General features: G+C 40.3%; 1 protein-coding gene and 1 pseudogene across 3 annotated transcripts in view; one reads left to right on the forward strand and one right to left on the reverse strand.

Annotated features, from left to right (window-relative positions):
• The window catches only part of ITCH (itchy E3 ubiquitin protein ligase), a 160,844-nt gene that overhangs the window by 95,460 nt on the left and 47,056 nt on the right, over positions 1-18,328 (reverse strand). For 2 of the 3 annotated variants that reach the window (XM_011972437.1, XM_011972438.1), the window contains exons 4-6: positions 9,212-9,353; positions 5,072-5,196; positions 3,836-3,973 (exon numbers count right to left, since the gene is read on the reverse strand). In XM_011972437.1, the coding sequence (XP_011827827.1) occupies positions 3,836-3,973; positions 5,072-5,196; positions 9,212-9,353 (405 nt within the window). The remainder of the gene's footprint in view (positions 1-3,835; positions 3,974-5,071; positions 5,197-9,211; positions 9,354-18,328) is intronic. The other variant, XM_011972439.1, reaches the window with a different exon arrangement.
• Positions 14,967-15,525, forward strand: LOC105533858 (annotated as a pseudogene).

Raw genomic sequence — 18,328 nt, forward strand, 5'->3', positions numbered from 1 at the left:
AATGGACAAACAAGTTGTGGCACATATATACACGGTAGAATTATTATACAGACATAAGAAGGAAGTACTGACACATTCTACAAATTGGATGAACCTCAAAGTCATTATGCTACGTAAAGAATCCAGACAAAAAAGTCACATGATTCCTTTTATGTGGTATATCCTGAATAGGCAAATCCATAGAGACAGAGAGCAGATTAGTAGTTATCACGGCTTGGGAGAAGAAAGAAATGTTTTTTTTTCAGGTAACAAGAAAGATCTGAAACTAGAGAGAGATGGTGGATGTATATCATTATGAACACACTAAACACCACTAAGGTGTACACTCTATATAATGGTTAATTGTATGTTATGTAAATTTCATCTCAGTTTTAAAAATCCTAACAAATAGCATATTTGAAGAAGCAATAAATACTGTAGAGCTGAAAATAAAAATACCCCAGCAATTCTACTCTCAAGCATACACCCAACATAAACGTTAAATCTGTTTATTAATAAACATATGCAAAAATGTTCAATGTATCGCTGTTCATAATGAAAAAAAAAAAAGGCTAAGCAAATGTCCTTTGATATAAAAATGTTAAAACCCGGTACATTCACTCAACAGATTACTATGCAGTAGTAAAAGTGAATGACCTACAGACACAATTATATGACTAAATCTTAAAAGGCCCGTAGTCCCAGCTACTCAGGAGGCTGAGGCAGGACAATAGCACGAACCGGAAAGGCGGAGCTTACAGTGAGCCGAGATCATGCCATTGCACTCCAGCCTCGGCGACAGAGTGAGACTCCGTCTCAAAAAAAGAAAAAGGCAACACTAAAAATTAGCTGGGTGTGGTGGCAAATGCCTGCAATCCCAGCTACTCCGGAGGCTGAGGCAGGAGAATCGCCTGAACTCGGAAGGCGGAGGTTGCAGTGAGCCTAGATCGCGCCACTACACTCGAGCCGGGGTGACAGTGGGAAGACTCCGACTCAAAAAAATAAATAAAAAGGCAAACACTGATATTTTCATAGAGCTCAAGAGAAACATACAAGTACTGCTTATATATCACACATAGGATAAAACTTTTAAAGATCACAGAAATGATAAATTCAAAGTTCTGAATAGTGATTATCTCTAAAGGAAAGAAAAGGAATGATATAGGAAGAAAAATACAGGTGGATGCAATGATATTGTTAATATTCTACTTCTTTTTTTTTTTTTTTTTTTTGAGTCGGAGTCTCGCTGTCGCCCAGGCTGGAGTGCAGTGGCTTGATCTCAGCTCACGGCAAGCTCCGCACCCTGGGTTCACGTCATTCTCCTGCCTCAGCCTCTCAAGTAGCTGGGACTACAGGTGCCCGCCACCACGCCCGGCTAATTTTTTAATATTTTTGGTAGAGACGGGGTTTCACCATGTTAGCCAGGATGGTCTCGATCTCCTGCACTCGTGATCCGCCCGTCTTGGCCTCCCAAAGTGCTGGGATTACAGGCGAGAGCCACCACGCCCAGCAATTATTAAATATTTTACATTAGTTTCAACTTCTGGGGGGCGAAGCTTAGGACACTATAAATACTGAGGTTTAAGGCAGTTTAACAATATAACTTGTATTTTATCTTCCAGACTTCCAATTTATGTATAGAAAAATGTGACTATTAGAGAGTTCTTGTGAACAATAATCAGTGTTAACTCCAAATCAGTATAACCATTTCAGAAATTTCTTTCCGTCCTCACTAGCCCCAAAGAACTAATCTGGAAGACATATTAGGTCCTGCTACTTTATTTTTTTTTTTTTGAGAGAGGGTCTCACTCTGTCACCCAGGCTGGAGTGCAGTGGCGTGATCTTGGCTCACTGCAACCTCTGAGTCCTGGGCTCAAGTGATCCTCCCACCTCAGCCTCCCAAGTACCTGGACTACAGGCACATGCCACACACATGGCAAATTTTTGAATTTTTTGCAGATACAGAGTTTTGTTACGTTGCCTAGGCTGGTCTTGAACCCCTGGGCTCAAGCAACCCTCCTGCCTCAGCCTCCCAAAACGCTGGGATCAAGGGGTGAGCCACTGCGCCCAGCCTGTCCTGTTATTTTTAAAAGTCATGAGTCAAAAAGGAAGTAGGAAGTCTTTCAACAAAGTAGAAAAAGAATAGCACCTGACAGCTGCAAAATGTTTCATAATGCAGTTTCTAAGTAAACCAAAAGATCTTTGTCAAACTCATCAAGAAATCCATTAATCTGCTCTTTCATTGTCTTCAGGCCTCTAAAATCTATGTTTCAAGTGAAAATACACTTAGCACATTAGGAAGTGATGGAAATAGCTGATGGGAAAAACAGCAGGAAAAAGTTGTATTAAATATGCTAGCTGTGTAGCCACTAAGGTGCCACACAGTTTATTTTTCTTTAACACACACCACTAAATCAGAGATTGTAAGATTTACTAACGCACGTATAATGAATTAGTATTGTCAAAAGGTATCCCTGCAAGTGTAGCCTACAGAAGCAGAAGGGGAATGGTAAATGGATTTCAGCTTGTAATGGCTGTGTGGTCCAGTGTTAAGAAGGATTTAGAGGTCGGATGCAGTGGCTCATGCCTGTAATCCCAGCACTTTGGAAGGCTGAGGTGGGTGGATCACCTGAGGTCAAGAGTTCGAGACTAGCCTGATCAACATGGAAAAACCCCATCTCTACTAAAAAAAAAAAAAAAAATTAGCTGGGCGTGGTGGCACATGCCTGTAATCCCAGCTACTCGGGAGACTGAGACAGGAGAATCACTTGAATTCAGGAGGTGGAGGTTGCGGTGGGCCGAGATTGCACTCCACCCTGGACAACAAGAGCAAAACTCTTGTCTTTAAAAAAAAAAAAAAAAAAAAAAAGGCCGGGCGCCTTGGCTCACACCTGTAATCCCAGCACTTTGGGAGGCCGAGGCAGGTGGATCACGAGGTCAGGAGATCAAGACCATCCTGGCTAACACGGTGAAACCCTGTCTCTACTAAAAATACAAAAAAATTAGCCGGGCGTGGTGGCGGGCATCTGTAGTCCCAGCTGCTGGGGAGGCTGAGGCGGGAGAATGGCGTGAACTCAGGAGGCGGAGCTTGCAGTGAGATCATGCCACTTGTACTCCAGCCTGGGTGACAGAGCAAGACTCCGTACCAAAAAAAAAAAAAAGTTTTAAATTCATATTTAAACTCAACCACACACTGCTACAGACAATAAATTTTGTCTGCCATTGGCACAGTTGGCAGTGTGGCATCTAACCCATATGAACTGCCATAGTGGGCCTATAGAATAAATACTATATTAATCAACTCATTACTCATAGAGCCAAATGTGATTCAACTTCTATTTGGCTAATTTTTCAACTTATGTAAAAATATACATGCTTTTATTCATAGAAATACGAATATATCTCATTCTCTCTAATGTGATCAAGTTTGAGAGGACAAAGAAACACTTTCCTACTTTGAAGTCTACCTGTACCTATTACCACCACCATTTCAACAGCAATGGGTAGATTAAACTAAAAAGAAAATGTTTAAAGTGATCAATGTCTGTTTTTTAAAAAGAAAAAAAATCATTTCTTTTTTTTTTTTTTTTTAAAGAAACAAGGTCTCACTCTGTCACCTAGGCTGGACTGCAGTGACGTGATTACAGCTCAAAGCAGCCTCAACCTCCAAGCTCAAGCAATCTTCCTGCCTCAGCCTCCCAAAGTGCTGGGATTAGAGGCGTGAGCCACCACACCAGCCAGAAAAAAACATTTTATTAATCTGAAAAAAAAAATCAAAATAATTACATACAGCATACTACAATGGCTATTTTATTTAAGAAGGATCATTAAAGACCTTAAAAAGGTGGTCACTTACTTTCTGAACATATAGTTTCACCATTGGTAACAACTTCAGATTCTAACTGTAGCCCATCAAGACAAATTGATAAGTCTCCTACTGTCTCTGTTGGCTCTCTGTCACCTCCAAGCTGCAAAGTCACAACTACTTCTTCAACTGGAAGAAAATAAAGTTACAGAAAAAATGGTCACTTTTTTCCCTCAGTTAAGGCATCTTAACTGTTAAAAATTAACTGTTAAATATGTGATGTCCAAGAAAATATAACTATATGTGCATATAAATTGTTTAACTTTGTTTCACCCAAGGTTTGAGTACTTTTGACACCAAAACACTGTATCTTTTAAAAAGGACAAAATTTGTTAATGTTTCATATCCATGATGTAAAATAGTATGTCCATCGTTTATTATTTTCATTCCATCCTTGTAAGACTATAGTATAAAATGGGTCAGCATAAGAATAAAGATTATTTAGCAATACATACCTGAATTAAATTGAGTAAAAACATAATTTAAGGATAAATTATATCTAATAAGCCCTAAATGAGAAAATTCTTAGAAGTATGTTTTAGATAGTTGAGGGGTAGAAAAAATGTGTTTTATTAATACATAATTATATAATTAATATATATTAATTAAAACAAGCTACACATATTTCCATATTATATAAACCACAACCACATAAAATGAGGACATTTTAAAAAATAAGCATTTAATTAAAGCCGAATGTGGTGGTACCCGCCTAGTCTCAGTCTCAGGAGGCTGAGGCAGGATAATCACTTGAAGCCAGGAGTTCAAGACTACACTGTGCTGCAACTGCACCTGTAAATAGCCACCGCACTCCAGCCTGGGAAACAGAGTGTGTCCTTGTCTCCCCATGTCCCTCCCCAAAAAAATCATTTGAAAAGGAAATCTGTAAAAATATTCATTGGATTTGTCTCTGAAGTGGGATTTTTATTTTTTCTTTCATCTCTGCTCTATATTTTAGTTTTTCCACAATTAACTATGTATTACTTTACTGATATCTATTTACTAAGTAAATAAATATTTACTAAAAATACTGAATTCAAAATGAATGGCCAAACCAAGGTTACTCAGAATACTTTCAACACTGTAAAATTCTTCTATCTGTTCATCCTATAACAAGTAAAACTTAAAAGTATGAGTGAACATGAGTCATTATGCATGCTTGGCACACAAATTTCTTCCAGAAAAACAAACAGCTAAGTGCAATTTCTATTAGTCTTACATACATACGTTTCATATTGTTTGACTTTAATGTTTCATAAATATCTAATGCAGCAGTTCCCAACAAAACATCAGATTTCAGTGTCTGGTGACTCCACACACGAAAATGTAATTTACTCACAGGGGTAACGATACTAAAAGTGAAAAAAGCGGAAAAAATATTATTTGTATTGAATATGACAATGAGATCCTAAATAAATTACAATTCAGTTTTAAAGTCTAAAGTCTTCTCACTGCACCCCTTACAGTTTACTATACAACCAATATTGGCCTGTGTTCAGTAATCTTATGAAAATTATCTGAATGCTACATGCTTACATGGTCATTTTCACTTGTGATTGAACTATAGAAGTAAATTCATCACATATTGTCAACAAAAGTGAAACTGCTTATTCTGCAACAAACTATTGGAAAACTAGTTTTACTTTAGTAGTACAGAAGAGTAACTTTACAAATTAAATCCTTATGTCAGTAGTTTACAGAGCTTGAGGTTATTTTATCTTCACAGTAACCCTATGAGATGGGAATTATCACTTCCTTCTTCAGATACAGAAACTGACATTCAGATACAAAGCAAACTGCCTAAGGTCACACAGCCAGTAAGTAGCAGAACGGTAATTTGAATAAAATATTGACATTAAACTTTATATTAAAAAGTTCCTCAAGTCAGCTACATAATGATTTGAAGATTACATTACATACACCAAGTTTCACACTGCTAGAGGCAAGTTGCCCAGTCCAACTATCGAATATGAACTCACTCATACCTTACTAAATGCCAATAAAGAATACTCTCTATAATGGTATTTCCAAAGTAAACTGGGAAATTTGAATTTGCAATACATATACAATCAATGTTAGAGTCAAGCATCAGAAAGCTAGGAGCACTATATAATCTACCACAGTCCTATGGTTCAATGATACAAAGATAAATTCCAGAAATGTTTGAATTTCTCTATATCTCATTCTCTCTAATGTGATCAAGTTTGAGGGGACAAAGAAACATTTTCCTCCTTTGAAGTCTACCTGTACCTATTACCACCACCATTTCAACAGCAATGGGTAGATTAAACAAACTAAAAATTCCACATTGCTCTTCTTCTTAGGGGGTACAATGTATTCATTCTCTTCAAAATTCTCATATGCTACTTTCAAGAGAGCTCATACTATATATCATATTAGGAAAATATTTCTCAGCCAGGCGCAGTGGCTCACGCCTGTAATCCCAGCACTTAGGGAGGCTGAGGTGGGAGGATTATTTTACGTCAGGAGCTTGAGACCAGCTGGCCAATATGGTGAAACCCTGTCTCTACTATAATTACAAAAAAATTAGCTGGGAGTGGGGGCGCATGCCTGTAATCCCAGCTACTCAGGAGGCTGAGGCAGGAGATTTGCTTGAACCCGGGAGGCAGAGGTTGCAGTGAGCAGAGATGGCACCACTGCACCCCAGCCTGGGTGAGAGTGGGAAAAAAAAAATTCTGTATTAGTCAGTTCAGAAATCATAACGGGGATGAAATAAAAAGCAAATGAATTTAACTTTACTATTTTTAATATGGAAGAAAAAGGCATACAAAGTACACTGTCAAAGATGACCAGTCTTAATTGTTTCAATTCAGTTCTCAACAGCAGTCTGGAAAGCCTGCTACACAACAATGGAAGTGATAAAATTCCAGGCCAATTTGCTGCAACTTAAAAATTCAGGAAAAGAACTTGAATTTAAGTTCCCCAAATGTCTGTGATCAAAAACAGCACTACCACACAGAACTACAAAGACAGTTTCTTTTTTCTTAACTTTTAAATCACTAAGGAGTTCATGACATTAACAGCTTAAGAGCCTCCGAGTGCATATCAAGTAAGCACTCAAATCAGTTGAAGGAAATTAGGTGACCATCTAATTTAACTGAACATCTCTAGCCATTATGGAGGCTGTGACCTTTTATAGATTTCACTTGGTAAAGGAAAAAATATATATGAGATGGGAACTCGCTACTTTGCCCTGGTTAATCTCTAACTCCTCCTGGGCTAAAGCACCTTATCCTCCCACCTTATCCTCCCAAGTAGCTGGGATTACAAACATGTGCAATCATTCCCAGCCTCATGTGTTTTTTTGAAATTTTTATTAATACATTGTTTCATTTCGACTCAATCTACGATGGGCCATTAATTAAAAACAGAAAGCCTAAATAAGAAACATTTATGCTGAAATAAACACAGATGAGGAACACTGGAATGATATGGGCCTCCAGATGATCTCCCATAAATTCTTCTTTTTTTTCTCTTTTTTGAGACAGGGTTTTACTCGTCACCCCGGCTGGAATGCAATGGCGCAATCTCAGTTCACTGCAACCTGCAACCTCTGCCTACCAGGTTCAAGCAATTCTCCTGTCTCAGCCTTCCGAGTAGATGGGATAACAGGCACCCACCACCACGCCCAGCTAATTTTTGTATTTTTAGTACAGACTGGGTTTCACCATGTTAGTCAGGTTGGTCTCAAACTCCTGACCTCAGGTGATCCTCCCGCCTTGGCCTCCCAAACTACTGGGATTACAGGAGTGACCCACCATACCTGGCCAAATCATTCTTCCTTTTTGTTTTCTTTTTGTAGAGATGGGGTCTTGCTACATTGCCCAGGCTAGAGTTCAGTGGCAATTCACAGGAGCAATCATAGCAAACTGTCCCTTTGAACTCCTGGCCTCACAGAATCCTGATTCAGTCTCCCAAAGAGTTGGGATTACAGGTGTGAGCCACCACACCCGGCTCCATGTGTTTTCTTCTATTTTAATTTTAAAAATTAAAATTAACCTTTAATGGGTGTCAATATCTTAGATTATAATGCCAACATTTGGGGCTTTGTGTTAAAACTGAGCTATATCCTACTTCTATGAATCTATACTACAGATATAAACACCAACATACAAAGATATATGCACATCGATGTATCCGCAACACTGCCTAATAACACAACATTAGGAGCCAACTAATCAATACAGAACTATTAAAATATAGTCCACCCATATTAAGGAATATTACAAAGCTATATAAGGGATGCAAGATCCATATGTACTCAGGTAGAGAGATCACCATGATATTAGTGTTAAGTACAAAAAGAAAGTTGTAGAATAAAATGTATAGTAGTAGTCCCAGCTACTGGAGCAAGAGGCTGAGATGGGAAGACTGCTTGAGCCAGGGAGGTTGAGGGCACTCTGGACAACACAGCAAGATCCCATCTCATTCAAAAAATAAATAAGTATAGTATAACTGGCACCGTAATTTAAAATACTAAAAAACTGGCCAGGCACAGTGATGCATGCCTGTGGTCCCAGCTACTTGGGAGGCTGAGGCAGGAGGATCTCTTGAGGCCAGGAGTTCAAGGCTGCTGTGAGCTATGATAGCACCACTATACTCTAGTTTGGGTGACAGAGTGAGACACTATCTCAAAACAAAACAAAGAAAAAACTAATTAAAATACTATTTTTAAAAATTAAGTTAAAAAACAGAGAGGGGTACTCATAATCCCTTAATTCAACCCAAAGTTAATAAAAGGGCTGCCAGAAATCTTTTTAGGTCTATGACCATGGGCTCTTTTCAGTTATTGTTCAGTGACAAGAGCAGTATCATCACCAACTAAACTAGAGAACGTAAAGAAAGGGAATGACTATAAAAACAGCTATTTAAAGAGAAACAAAAAAGCAGACCAGAAGGAATCCTAGGAAAAGGGAGGGGGGGAAAAAAGGAGAGAAAGGAGGAAGAAAAAAAACAAAAACCAGGCCGGGCACGGTGGCTCACGCCTGTAATCCCAGCACTTTGGGAGGCTGAGGCAGGCGGATCATGAGGTCAGGAGATCGAGACCATCCTGGCTAACACGGTGAAACCCCCGGCTCTACAAAAATACAAAAAAATTAACCGGGCGTGGTGTCGGGCGCCTGTAGTCCCAGCTACTCAGGAGGCTGAGGCAGGAGAATGGCGTGAACCTGGGAGGCAGAGCTGGCAATGAGCCGAGATCACGCCACTGCACTCTAGCCTGGGCGACAGAGCAAGACTCCGTCTCAAAAAAAAAAAAAAAAACCAAAGTGAGAAACATTTTTTTAAATTGTATTTCCAATCATCTACTAAACAAAACGTACTATAGAAAAATACTTCCAAACTTACACTGTAAGGGGTTGCTTCCACTTAGGACTGTTTGTGTTGTTGCATTTTTCTGTCTTCTTTGACTGTCCATCTACTGTGACCTCTACATAAGGACTTGGTCCAAACCAATTCTTCTTATTTTCCTTAAGTTTTGCTGAGATGACTATGTAAAAGAAATGAAAAATATTTCAATAGATGAGATGTTAATTCACTTATGAAATCGATTTAACTTCATAATTAGGCAGATTTACTAAATTTATTCAAGAAGCAGTTTTGCTCTAAAACACTTACCAATTTTATTCCCTCATAACCTTTGTACTTCTCCCATCCTAGTAAAGAAATATAGAGGTTCCCCGTACCATCAACCCAAACTCCCATCAGTAGAATTTCATGTTATCAAAAGTCCAGAACTCAGATCAATTAAAAACTACACATATGGGCCAGGTGCAGTGGCTTACGCCTGTAATCCCAGAACTTTGGGAGGCCGAGGCAAGAGGATTGCCTAAGCTCAGTAGTTCAAGACCAATCTGGAAAATACAGCGAACCTTCATCTCTCCTAAAAATAAAAAAAATTAGCTGGGCATAGTGGCATGTGCCAATAGTCCTAGCTACTTGGGAGGCTGAGGTAGGAGAATCACTTGAGTCCAGGAGGTCAAGGCTTCAATGAGCTATGATTGTGCCACTGCACTCCAGCTTGGGCGACAGGAAGAAAAATTTAAAAAGCACACATAAGGCTGGGCAGGGTGGCTTGCACCTGTAATCTCAGCTACTCAGGTGGCTGAGGCAGGAGGACTGCTTCAGCCTAGGTGTTTAAGACCTGCCTGGGCAGCACAGTGAGACCATATCTCAAAACAAACAAAATGTATGCATTGACAAACATGGTCAACAAACATCTGAATGCCTACCATGTGTCAGATACTGCTCTAAACTCTGTCTCTAAAGCAATTAACAGTAAAGGATCTGGCTTTCAAGGAGATTATATTCTAATTCAAGTATTTATGATGAAAAACAGGCTGATGTGACAAAACATGACTTGGTAGTAAGGAAGGCTTCTGAGAAGACTGTTAAGCAACCATCCAAATAACAAGGAGCCAGCCATGTGAAGACTAGAGGTGGGAATAAGAAAGCATTCCAGACAGAGGCAAATGAGTATGGCATATCTGAGGGAAAGTATAGCAAGCACAGGAAAGAATGGTAAATGAAGGGAGATAAGCTTTGTATGGGAGCTTTGCAAGCCAAGATAAAGAATTTGCAGCTGGGCGCAGTGGCGCACGTCTGTAATCCCAGCACTTTGGACGCTGAGGCGGGTGGATCACCTGAGGTCAGGAGTTTAAGACCAGCCTGGCCAACATGGCGAAACCCTGTCTCTACTAAAAAAATTCAAAACTTAGCCAGGTGTGGTGGCAGGCACCTGTAATCCCAATCACTCAGGAGGCTGAGGCAGGAGAATTCCTTGAACCCGGGGGGTGGAGGTTGTAGTGAGCCAAGATTATGCCACTGCATTCCAGCCTGGGCAACAGAGTAAGACTATGTATCAAAAAAAAAATAATAATAATAATAATAATAATTTGGATTTTATTCTGATGGAAAGCCAAAGGAAGAATAAGAATTACAAACTAAGATTTTTTTTTAAACATCTCATATTATCTAAGCAAGAGCTTCCTATGTTGTGCATCTTGAGATACAAACTCCTTAGCCTTCACCCTTTAGTTACCTTTGCCATAAAATAGCTTTGTCCAAGCCCCTTAGAGGGTATAACAAGTAGAAATATAGCAGAGCACCCCATGATTTCCACAGGTGGCAACTCATTGCTCCCTCATGAGTTGAGGGAGCACAGATGAGGTAAATTACAACCAAGGAAGTACTCCACCACCCAGGTTATCTACTCCAGCAGCAAAGTTCAGAGAATGCCACTGCTCATCAAAGTTAAGGAACCCATGGAGTTGTCACAGGAGTTTATATAGTAGCTACTTAAGAAGCTTAATATACAGTCCAAAGTCTGGGAATCCAAGCGGGCACAGTCCCAGGTGGTGGCCCTGAAACTCTGACTTTACATATATCAAATACTTTCACCCTTTTAGGCTTATGTGCCTTTTTGCTGGCATTCAAGCCAGCTGCAGAATGACTGACTAAAGAAAAAGAAGAGTTGCAAGAGAAGGCTAGACAAATAGACAAGATCAAGCATGGTGGTTCACACTTGTAATCCCAGCACTTTGGGAGGCTGAGGCAGGAAGATCACTTGTGGCCCAAGAGTTTGAACAAAGCCTGGTCAACACAGTGAGACCACCATCTCTACAAAAGATAATTTTAAAAATTAGCCAGGCATGATGGCATCACCTGTAGTTCCAGCTGCTGGGGAGGCTGAGGCAGGACGATCGCTTGAGCCTGGGAGGTCAAGGCTGCAGTGAGCTGTGATTGCACCACTGCAATCCAGCCTGGGCAACAGAGCAAAACTGTGTCTCCAAAAAAAAAGTTCTTTGAGATGCCAAGACATCTAAGTGGAAACATGAAATAGAAAGTCTTTTTCACAATAAAAATATATTCAAGTGGGGACCAGAGCTATCTCTGATTAAAATGTAATAGGCCAGGCACATAATACCAGCACTTTGGGAGACCCAGGAGGGAAGATCGCTTGAGCCCAGGAGTCTAAGACCAGTGTGGACAACATAGTGAGACCTCATCTCTATTAAAAAAAAAAAAAAAAAGTATTATTAAAGCTCTAGTGCTTAATATAGAGCCAAATTTAATCACAGGATTATACAGAAAAACATAAAATTTCCACTTTTAATACATCTGGTCTAAGAAAAGGTGAAATAGCCCAAACAATTATACATACACTCATTATATTTCAGGGCCTCTTGTGGCACTCTGAAACTGATTAAACCTAGAACAAAGAGCAATGCAGGGCTGAAAGGAAAGAAATGATCTGCCCCTGTTGGGCCTTTCTAGGATTCAAATTTTTTTTCTTTTTTTTTTGAGATGGAGTTTCACTCTTGTTGCCCAGGCTGGAGTGCAACGGCGCAATCTGAGCTCATTGCAACCTCTGCCTCCCGAGTTCAAGCGATTCTCCTGCCTCAGCCTCCCAAGCAGCTGGGGTTACGGGCACCCATCACTACACCCAGCTAATTTTTGCATTTTTAGTAGAGACGGGGTTTCACCATGTTGGTCAGGCTAGTGTCAAATTCCTGAGGTGATCCACCTGCCTCTGCCTCTGCCTCTTAAAGTGTTGGGATTACAGGCATGAGCCACTGTGCCCAACTGGATTCAAATTTGTGAAAGCAATTTTGCTACATAATCCTACCAAACTCCACTGAAACTTTTTTTTTTTGAGACAGGGCCTGGTTCTGTCACCCAGGCTGGAGTATACTGGCACAATCTCAGGTCACTGCAATCACCTCTACTTCCTGGGCTCAAACCGTCCTCCCACCTCAGTCTCCCAAGTGGCTGGGACTACAGGTGCGTGCCACCACATTCAGCAAATTTTTGTATTTTTTCTGGTAGAGACAAGGTTTTGCCAAGTTGCCCAGGTTGGTTTTGTACTCCTGGGCTCAAGAGATCTACTCACCTAGGCCTACCAAAGTGGTAGAATTACAGGCATGAATCACCAGGCCCAGCCTAGCAAACTTTACATGGGGGGTGGGGGCGGGGGGCAGCAATTGTTAGTATTTACCATGTGCCTGCACATAAATGTAATTTCAAGATTCACAACTATTCTGCGAAACAGGTATTACTGTCCTAATTTTTACACATAAAAAGAGAAGCAGCTGAACGTAGTGGCTCATGCTTGTAATCCCAGCACTTTGGGAGGCTGGGGCAAAAGGATCACCTGAAGTCAGGAGTTCAAGACCAGCTTGGCAAACAGTGAAACCCTGTCTCTACTAAAAATACAAAAATTAGCCAGACGTGGTGGCAGGCGCCTGCAATCCCAGCTACTCAGGAGGCTGAGGCAGGAGAATCACTGGAATCCGGAAGGCAAAGGTTGTAGTGAGCGGAGATCACGCCATTGCACTCCAGCCTAGGTGATAAGAATGAAACTCCGTCTCAAAAAAAAAAAAAAAAAAGACACAAGCTCTGTGGAATTTAAATTTTTGCCCAAGGGTCACATTGCAAAACCTGAACAGGAAAAATTATTTCAGTATTCCAATCTCAAAGTCTAGATTGAACAAAACCTTGTGTTATAGTCATAATATTACAAATATAAAATAAATCAATATACTACTTCCTGAAAACTAAAGTCCCATAGTAAATCAAACAAAAAAATAAAAAACTATACATCTTAAACTGGAAGAAAAAGGACCAGAAAAACGTCTGTCTCATCTGACACTTGGGCTACTATGAGAGGCCTCTAAACAACTGTTTTTACTGTCACTTCTCCAATCCAACTCCTCACAGTCACCAGAATTATTTTCCTAAAATAGATGTGATCATGTCATTACTTAAATGATTCTTTATTGCCTGCAAAATGAAGTTTAAACTCTTATGGGGCATTTTACCTTGCTTTGTGTGCAGCTGTAACTTACCCTTCCAGCCTCCTACTAAAACAAATCTTACCAAAGCTCTATATTCTAGTCACCCTTAGTTATATGATGTTCCTCACATGGGCCATGTACTTTCATTCCTCTAAACATGCTGCTCCCTCTACTCAGAATGATACTTTTTCCTTTTATACCCATTAAATTCTACTTCTTGAGAGACAAACGTCCCCCGTCTCTTTGACTGAAGGCTTCTTTAATGCTAAGAAGTGAAATTATTTCCACCTCCATGCTTCCAGGGTATTTCCATATTTACGTATGGCTCCGTCAGGTTTTCATTTTGTCTTACTAGTTTTTACTTGTTTAACTCGCCATGTGAGCCTCTTGATTGCACAGATGTAGCCAATCTTTACAATTTCTGGAGCACTCTGGGATTTAATCTGAGAAGTATTTAATACATATGTTGAACCACATGATTATCAGTCATGGCAGAAAACAAAAGTTTCCCTGCTTTCTAGTCTTTGTCCGTCTGCTTTATTACAATCATTTGCTGGCTATCTCACTCTCCCATGCTTGTGCTCTCTGTCTCTCTCTCTCTCACACATACCCACATACTAATGCAAATAGTTTTCATGGCATAAACTAATGTTCCTCTGATCCTTCTGTTCTGAAGGTCAGTGCTTTGAACTGATTTCAGTTCTTCAGCGTATCTCTCTGATACAACATAAACATTTTACAATACAAATACAAAAAAAGAACGGATCCTTAGCTTATCCAACCTATTTTGGATAAGCTACAGAAAACAAGGTACAACAAAAAACAGTGCCAAAACTAAATAAATAAGCAGAATAACGAACTAGGTAAGAGATCAACCTGGTTGAGCAACAGCCACCTTTGTGGAAGAACTCTGCCCTGCCTGTGGAGAACTAAACTCTAAATCACAAGTATAAAATTCTTAGTTTGCTGGACTGTTAAAGGAATTAAAAACAACATAACTATAAGGGATATTTTTGCTTCCTGAACAATCAGAGCTAAATATATGGTACTATAATAAATTTGGGACATGCAGTAATATTTAATTACAATTAATAATAATTAAAATCAAGATGACATCTCTTTCTTAATTTGGAATAAAGAAGAGAATATAAGAAATTCTAGCAAGTACCAAAGTTTCCTTATTTTGCCCAATGCTAGAATGCAACAAACATCAAATAAAAAGCACAGATGAGCCAATGCCCTGGTGGAGAAGCTGAGGTCAACATCAGATTTAAAATATTTAAAGTGGATACCAAACTATTTCAACAATGCAGACAATTAAGTGTGTTGTTGTAGATGATGGTGCTGTTGGTAAAACAACACAACAAACAAATTTCCATCGGAATATACACCAACTGTTCTTGACAACTATGCAGTAACCTTTATGGCTGGTGGAGAACCATATACTCTTGGACTTTTTGATACTGCAGAGCAAGAGGATTATGAGGGATTATGACACTGAGTTACCCACAAACAGATGTATTTCTAGTCTATTTTTCAGTGGTCTCTCCATCTTCATTTGAAAATGTGAAAGAAAAGCGGGTGCCCAAGATAACTCACCACTGTCCAAAGACTCCTCTGTTGCTTGTTGGGACCCAAATTGATCTCAAAGATGACCCCTCTACTATTGAGAAACTTGCCAAGAACAAACAGAAGCCTATCACTCCAGAGACTGCTGAAAAGCTGGCCCATGACCTGAAGGCTGTCAAGTATGTGGAGTGTTCTGCACTCACACAGAAAGGCCTAAAGAACGTGTCTGATGAAGCAACATTGACTGCCCTGGAACCTCCAGAACCAAAGAAGAGTCGCAGATGTCTGCTGCTGTGAACATCTCTCCAGAACCCTTTCTGCACAGCTGGTGTCGGCATCATACTAAAAGCAATGTTTAAGTCAAACTAAAGATTAAAAATTAAAATTAGTTTTTGCCATAATGGCAAATGCCCTGCACCTACCCACATGTACTCATGTGAGACAAGGCCCATAGTTATGGCCCCCTCGCATCCCTATCCCAGTACTAGTTAATTTTGAGTAATTGTATATTGTCAGAAAAGTGATTAGTACTAGTTTTGGTTTTGTTGTTTCAAGATATATGTATGTATTTTAAAAGCAAGGCATGCTTGTGGATGACTCTGTAACAGACTAATTGGAATTGTTGAAGCTGCTCCCTGGTTCCACTCTGGGACATCTTAGTGGTTTCTTTCTTCCCCCCTCCTCTTTTTTAGGGCGGAGTGTGGTGAAGTTTGTTTTTAAGTCTTTTTTTTAATTTTTTTTAATTCATTAACCAGTGGACGTCACCTTAAGGTGACGAGGACTGACTGATTCCACAGTCCACTTCCTAGATCTAGTTGAGAAAACATGTTCCCCATCTGGGGCTCTTAGGAAGGAGTATAGTAAATGCCTCATTTAATAACCTACTCCTTTTTGAAAGTTGCCTTTTTACTCCACCCTTGAGTAGATCCAGTATTTGATGAAACTCGTGAAAGTAGGTGGAGGCTGTCTTACCCCTCCTCTTTTCTAGGAGACACTATATGTGACTGCGACTTTCAAGGATGTTTGTTTGCCACTTACTGAATTTTTTTGAAAGTTAATTTCTTAACTTCTTTCACTGATAAATGAAGAAAAGCACTGTACCTCTGAAATACATCAAATGGGTTAAGCTTGTAATTTTAAAAAATTTTTCCCAGTCAAAAAAAAAAAAAAAAAAAGACACAGATGAGTTAAGTATAATAGCTGAGGTTATATATAGGCATAATTAAATGGGAAACAGATAGATAAAGACAGGTAAGGACATAAGAAAACAGACTTACATCCAAGGTAAAGACCCCGGCTAAATGATAAGAAGAAACGAAGAGCTGATTTAAGAAATCCAAGATCAGCCTGGGCGACACAATGATAACATGTCTTCATAAAAAATTTAAAAATTGGCTAGGACAATGGCTCATGCCTGTAATTCCAGAACTTTGGGAGGCCAAGGTGGGCGAATTACTTGAGGTCAGGAGTTCGAGACCAGCCTGGCTGAGCCAGGCACAGTGGTGCATGCCTGTAATCCCAGCTACTGGGGAGGCTAAGGCACGAGAATCACTTGAACCTGGGAGACGGAGGTTGCAGTGAGCCAAGATCAAGTCACTGCACTCCAGCCTGGGCGACAGAGCAAGACTCTGTTTCAGTAAATAAATAAATAAATAAAAAGGTAGGTAAGGGGGTGGGCATGGTAGGCAGAGATTACAGTCAACTGAAATAGCACCACTGCACTCCAGCCTGGGTGACAGAACGAGACTCTGTCTCAAAAAAAAAAAAAGATATTTTTTTGTCTTTCTCTCTAACTTTCTAAAACACAAATCTAACCACTCTTTGTTACAAACACTGATTACTTCCCATCTCCATCTCCCTTAGCAATAAAATTTTTTTTAAGGCATACCTGAAAGACACAGCCATTCCCATTCTCAGGGCTCCCCCTATTACAGGGGTTTGCATGGGTATTAGGGCAAGTTTTGTGTATTCTCTTCTTTCATGTGTCTTGCTCATGCTGTCTCCTCAAAGGGTCCTTTTCTACTTTTCTGCATTTAAACAGCAGCAATCCTAGGTCAGGCAGAGTGGCTCAGGCCTATAATTCCAACACTTATGGAAGGCTGGGAGCATCACTTGAGGCCAGGAGTTCAAGACCATACTGGGCAACATAGCAAGACCCTGTTGCTACAAAAGAATTTTTTTGGCCAGGAGGGGTGGCTCACACCTGTAATTCCAGCACTTTGGGAGGCTGAGGTGGGCGGAGCACGAGGTCAAGAGATCGAGACCATCTTGGCCAACATGGTAAAATTCCGTCTCTACTAAAAATACAAAAATCGGCTGGGTTTGACGGCTCATGCCTGTAATCCCAGCTACACAGGAGGCTGACGCAGGAGAATCACTTGAACCAGGGAGTCAGAGGTTGCAGTGAGCCAAGATAGCACCACTGCACTCCAGCCTGGTAACACAGCGAGACTCCATCTTAAAAAAAAAAAAAAAAAAACCACACAATTTTTTTAAATTAGTCAAGTCTGGTGGGTGGTACACACCTGTAGTCCTAGCCACTACAGAGGATAAGGTGAGAGGATGCTTCAGCCCAGGAGGTTGAGGCTGCAGTGAGCTGTGATTGTGCCACTATACTCCATCCTGGGTGACAGAGTGACACCCTCATTTAAAAACAAACAAACAAACAAACGGAGTATCGCTCTGTCACCCAGGCTGGAGTGTAGCGGCACGATCTCGGCTCACTGCAACCTCTGCCTCCCAGGTTCAAGCAATTCTCCTGCCTCAGCCTCCTGAGTAGCTGGGATTATAGGCACATGCGACCACACCTGGCTAATTTTTGTATTTTTTAGTAGAAACATGGTTTCGCCATGTTGGCCAGGCTGTCCTGAACTCCTGACCTCAGGTGATCCGCCTGCCTCAGCCTCCCAAAGTGCTGGGATTACAGGTGTGAGCCACCGTGCCTGGCCAACCCTGTCTCTTAAAATAAATAGCAGCAATCCTTCAAACACCACCTTCTTTCCCAGTGACTCTAGTCAAATATTGATCTCTTTTTCCTGACCAGTTATCCCTTCTTGCCATTAAAATACATGTTGACATTTGTTTATTTATTTTTATTTTT

The sequence above is a fragment of the Mandrillus leucophaeus genome, unplaced genomic scaffold, assembly GCF_000951045.1.
Source record: "Mandrillus leucophaeus isolate KB7577 unplaced genomic scaffold, Mleu.le_1.0 Scaffold129, whole genome shotgun sequence".
NCBI lineage: Eukaryota > Metazoa > Chordata > Mammalia > Primates > Cercopithecidae > Mandrillus > Mandrillus leucophaeus.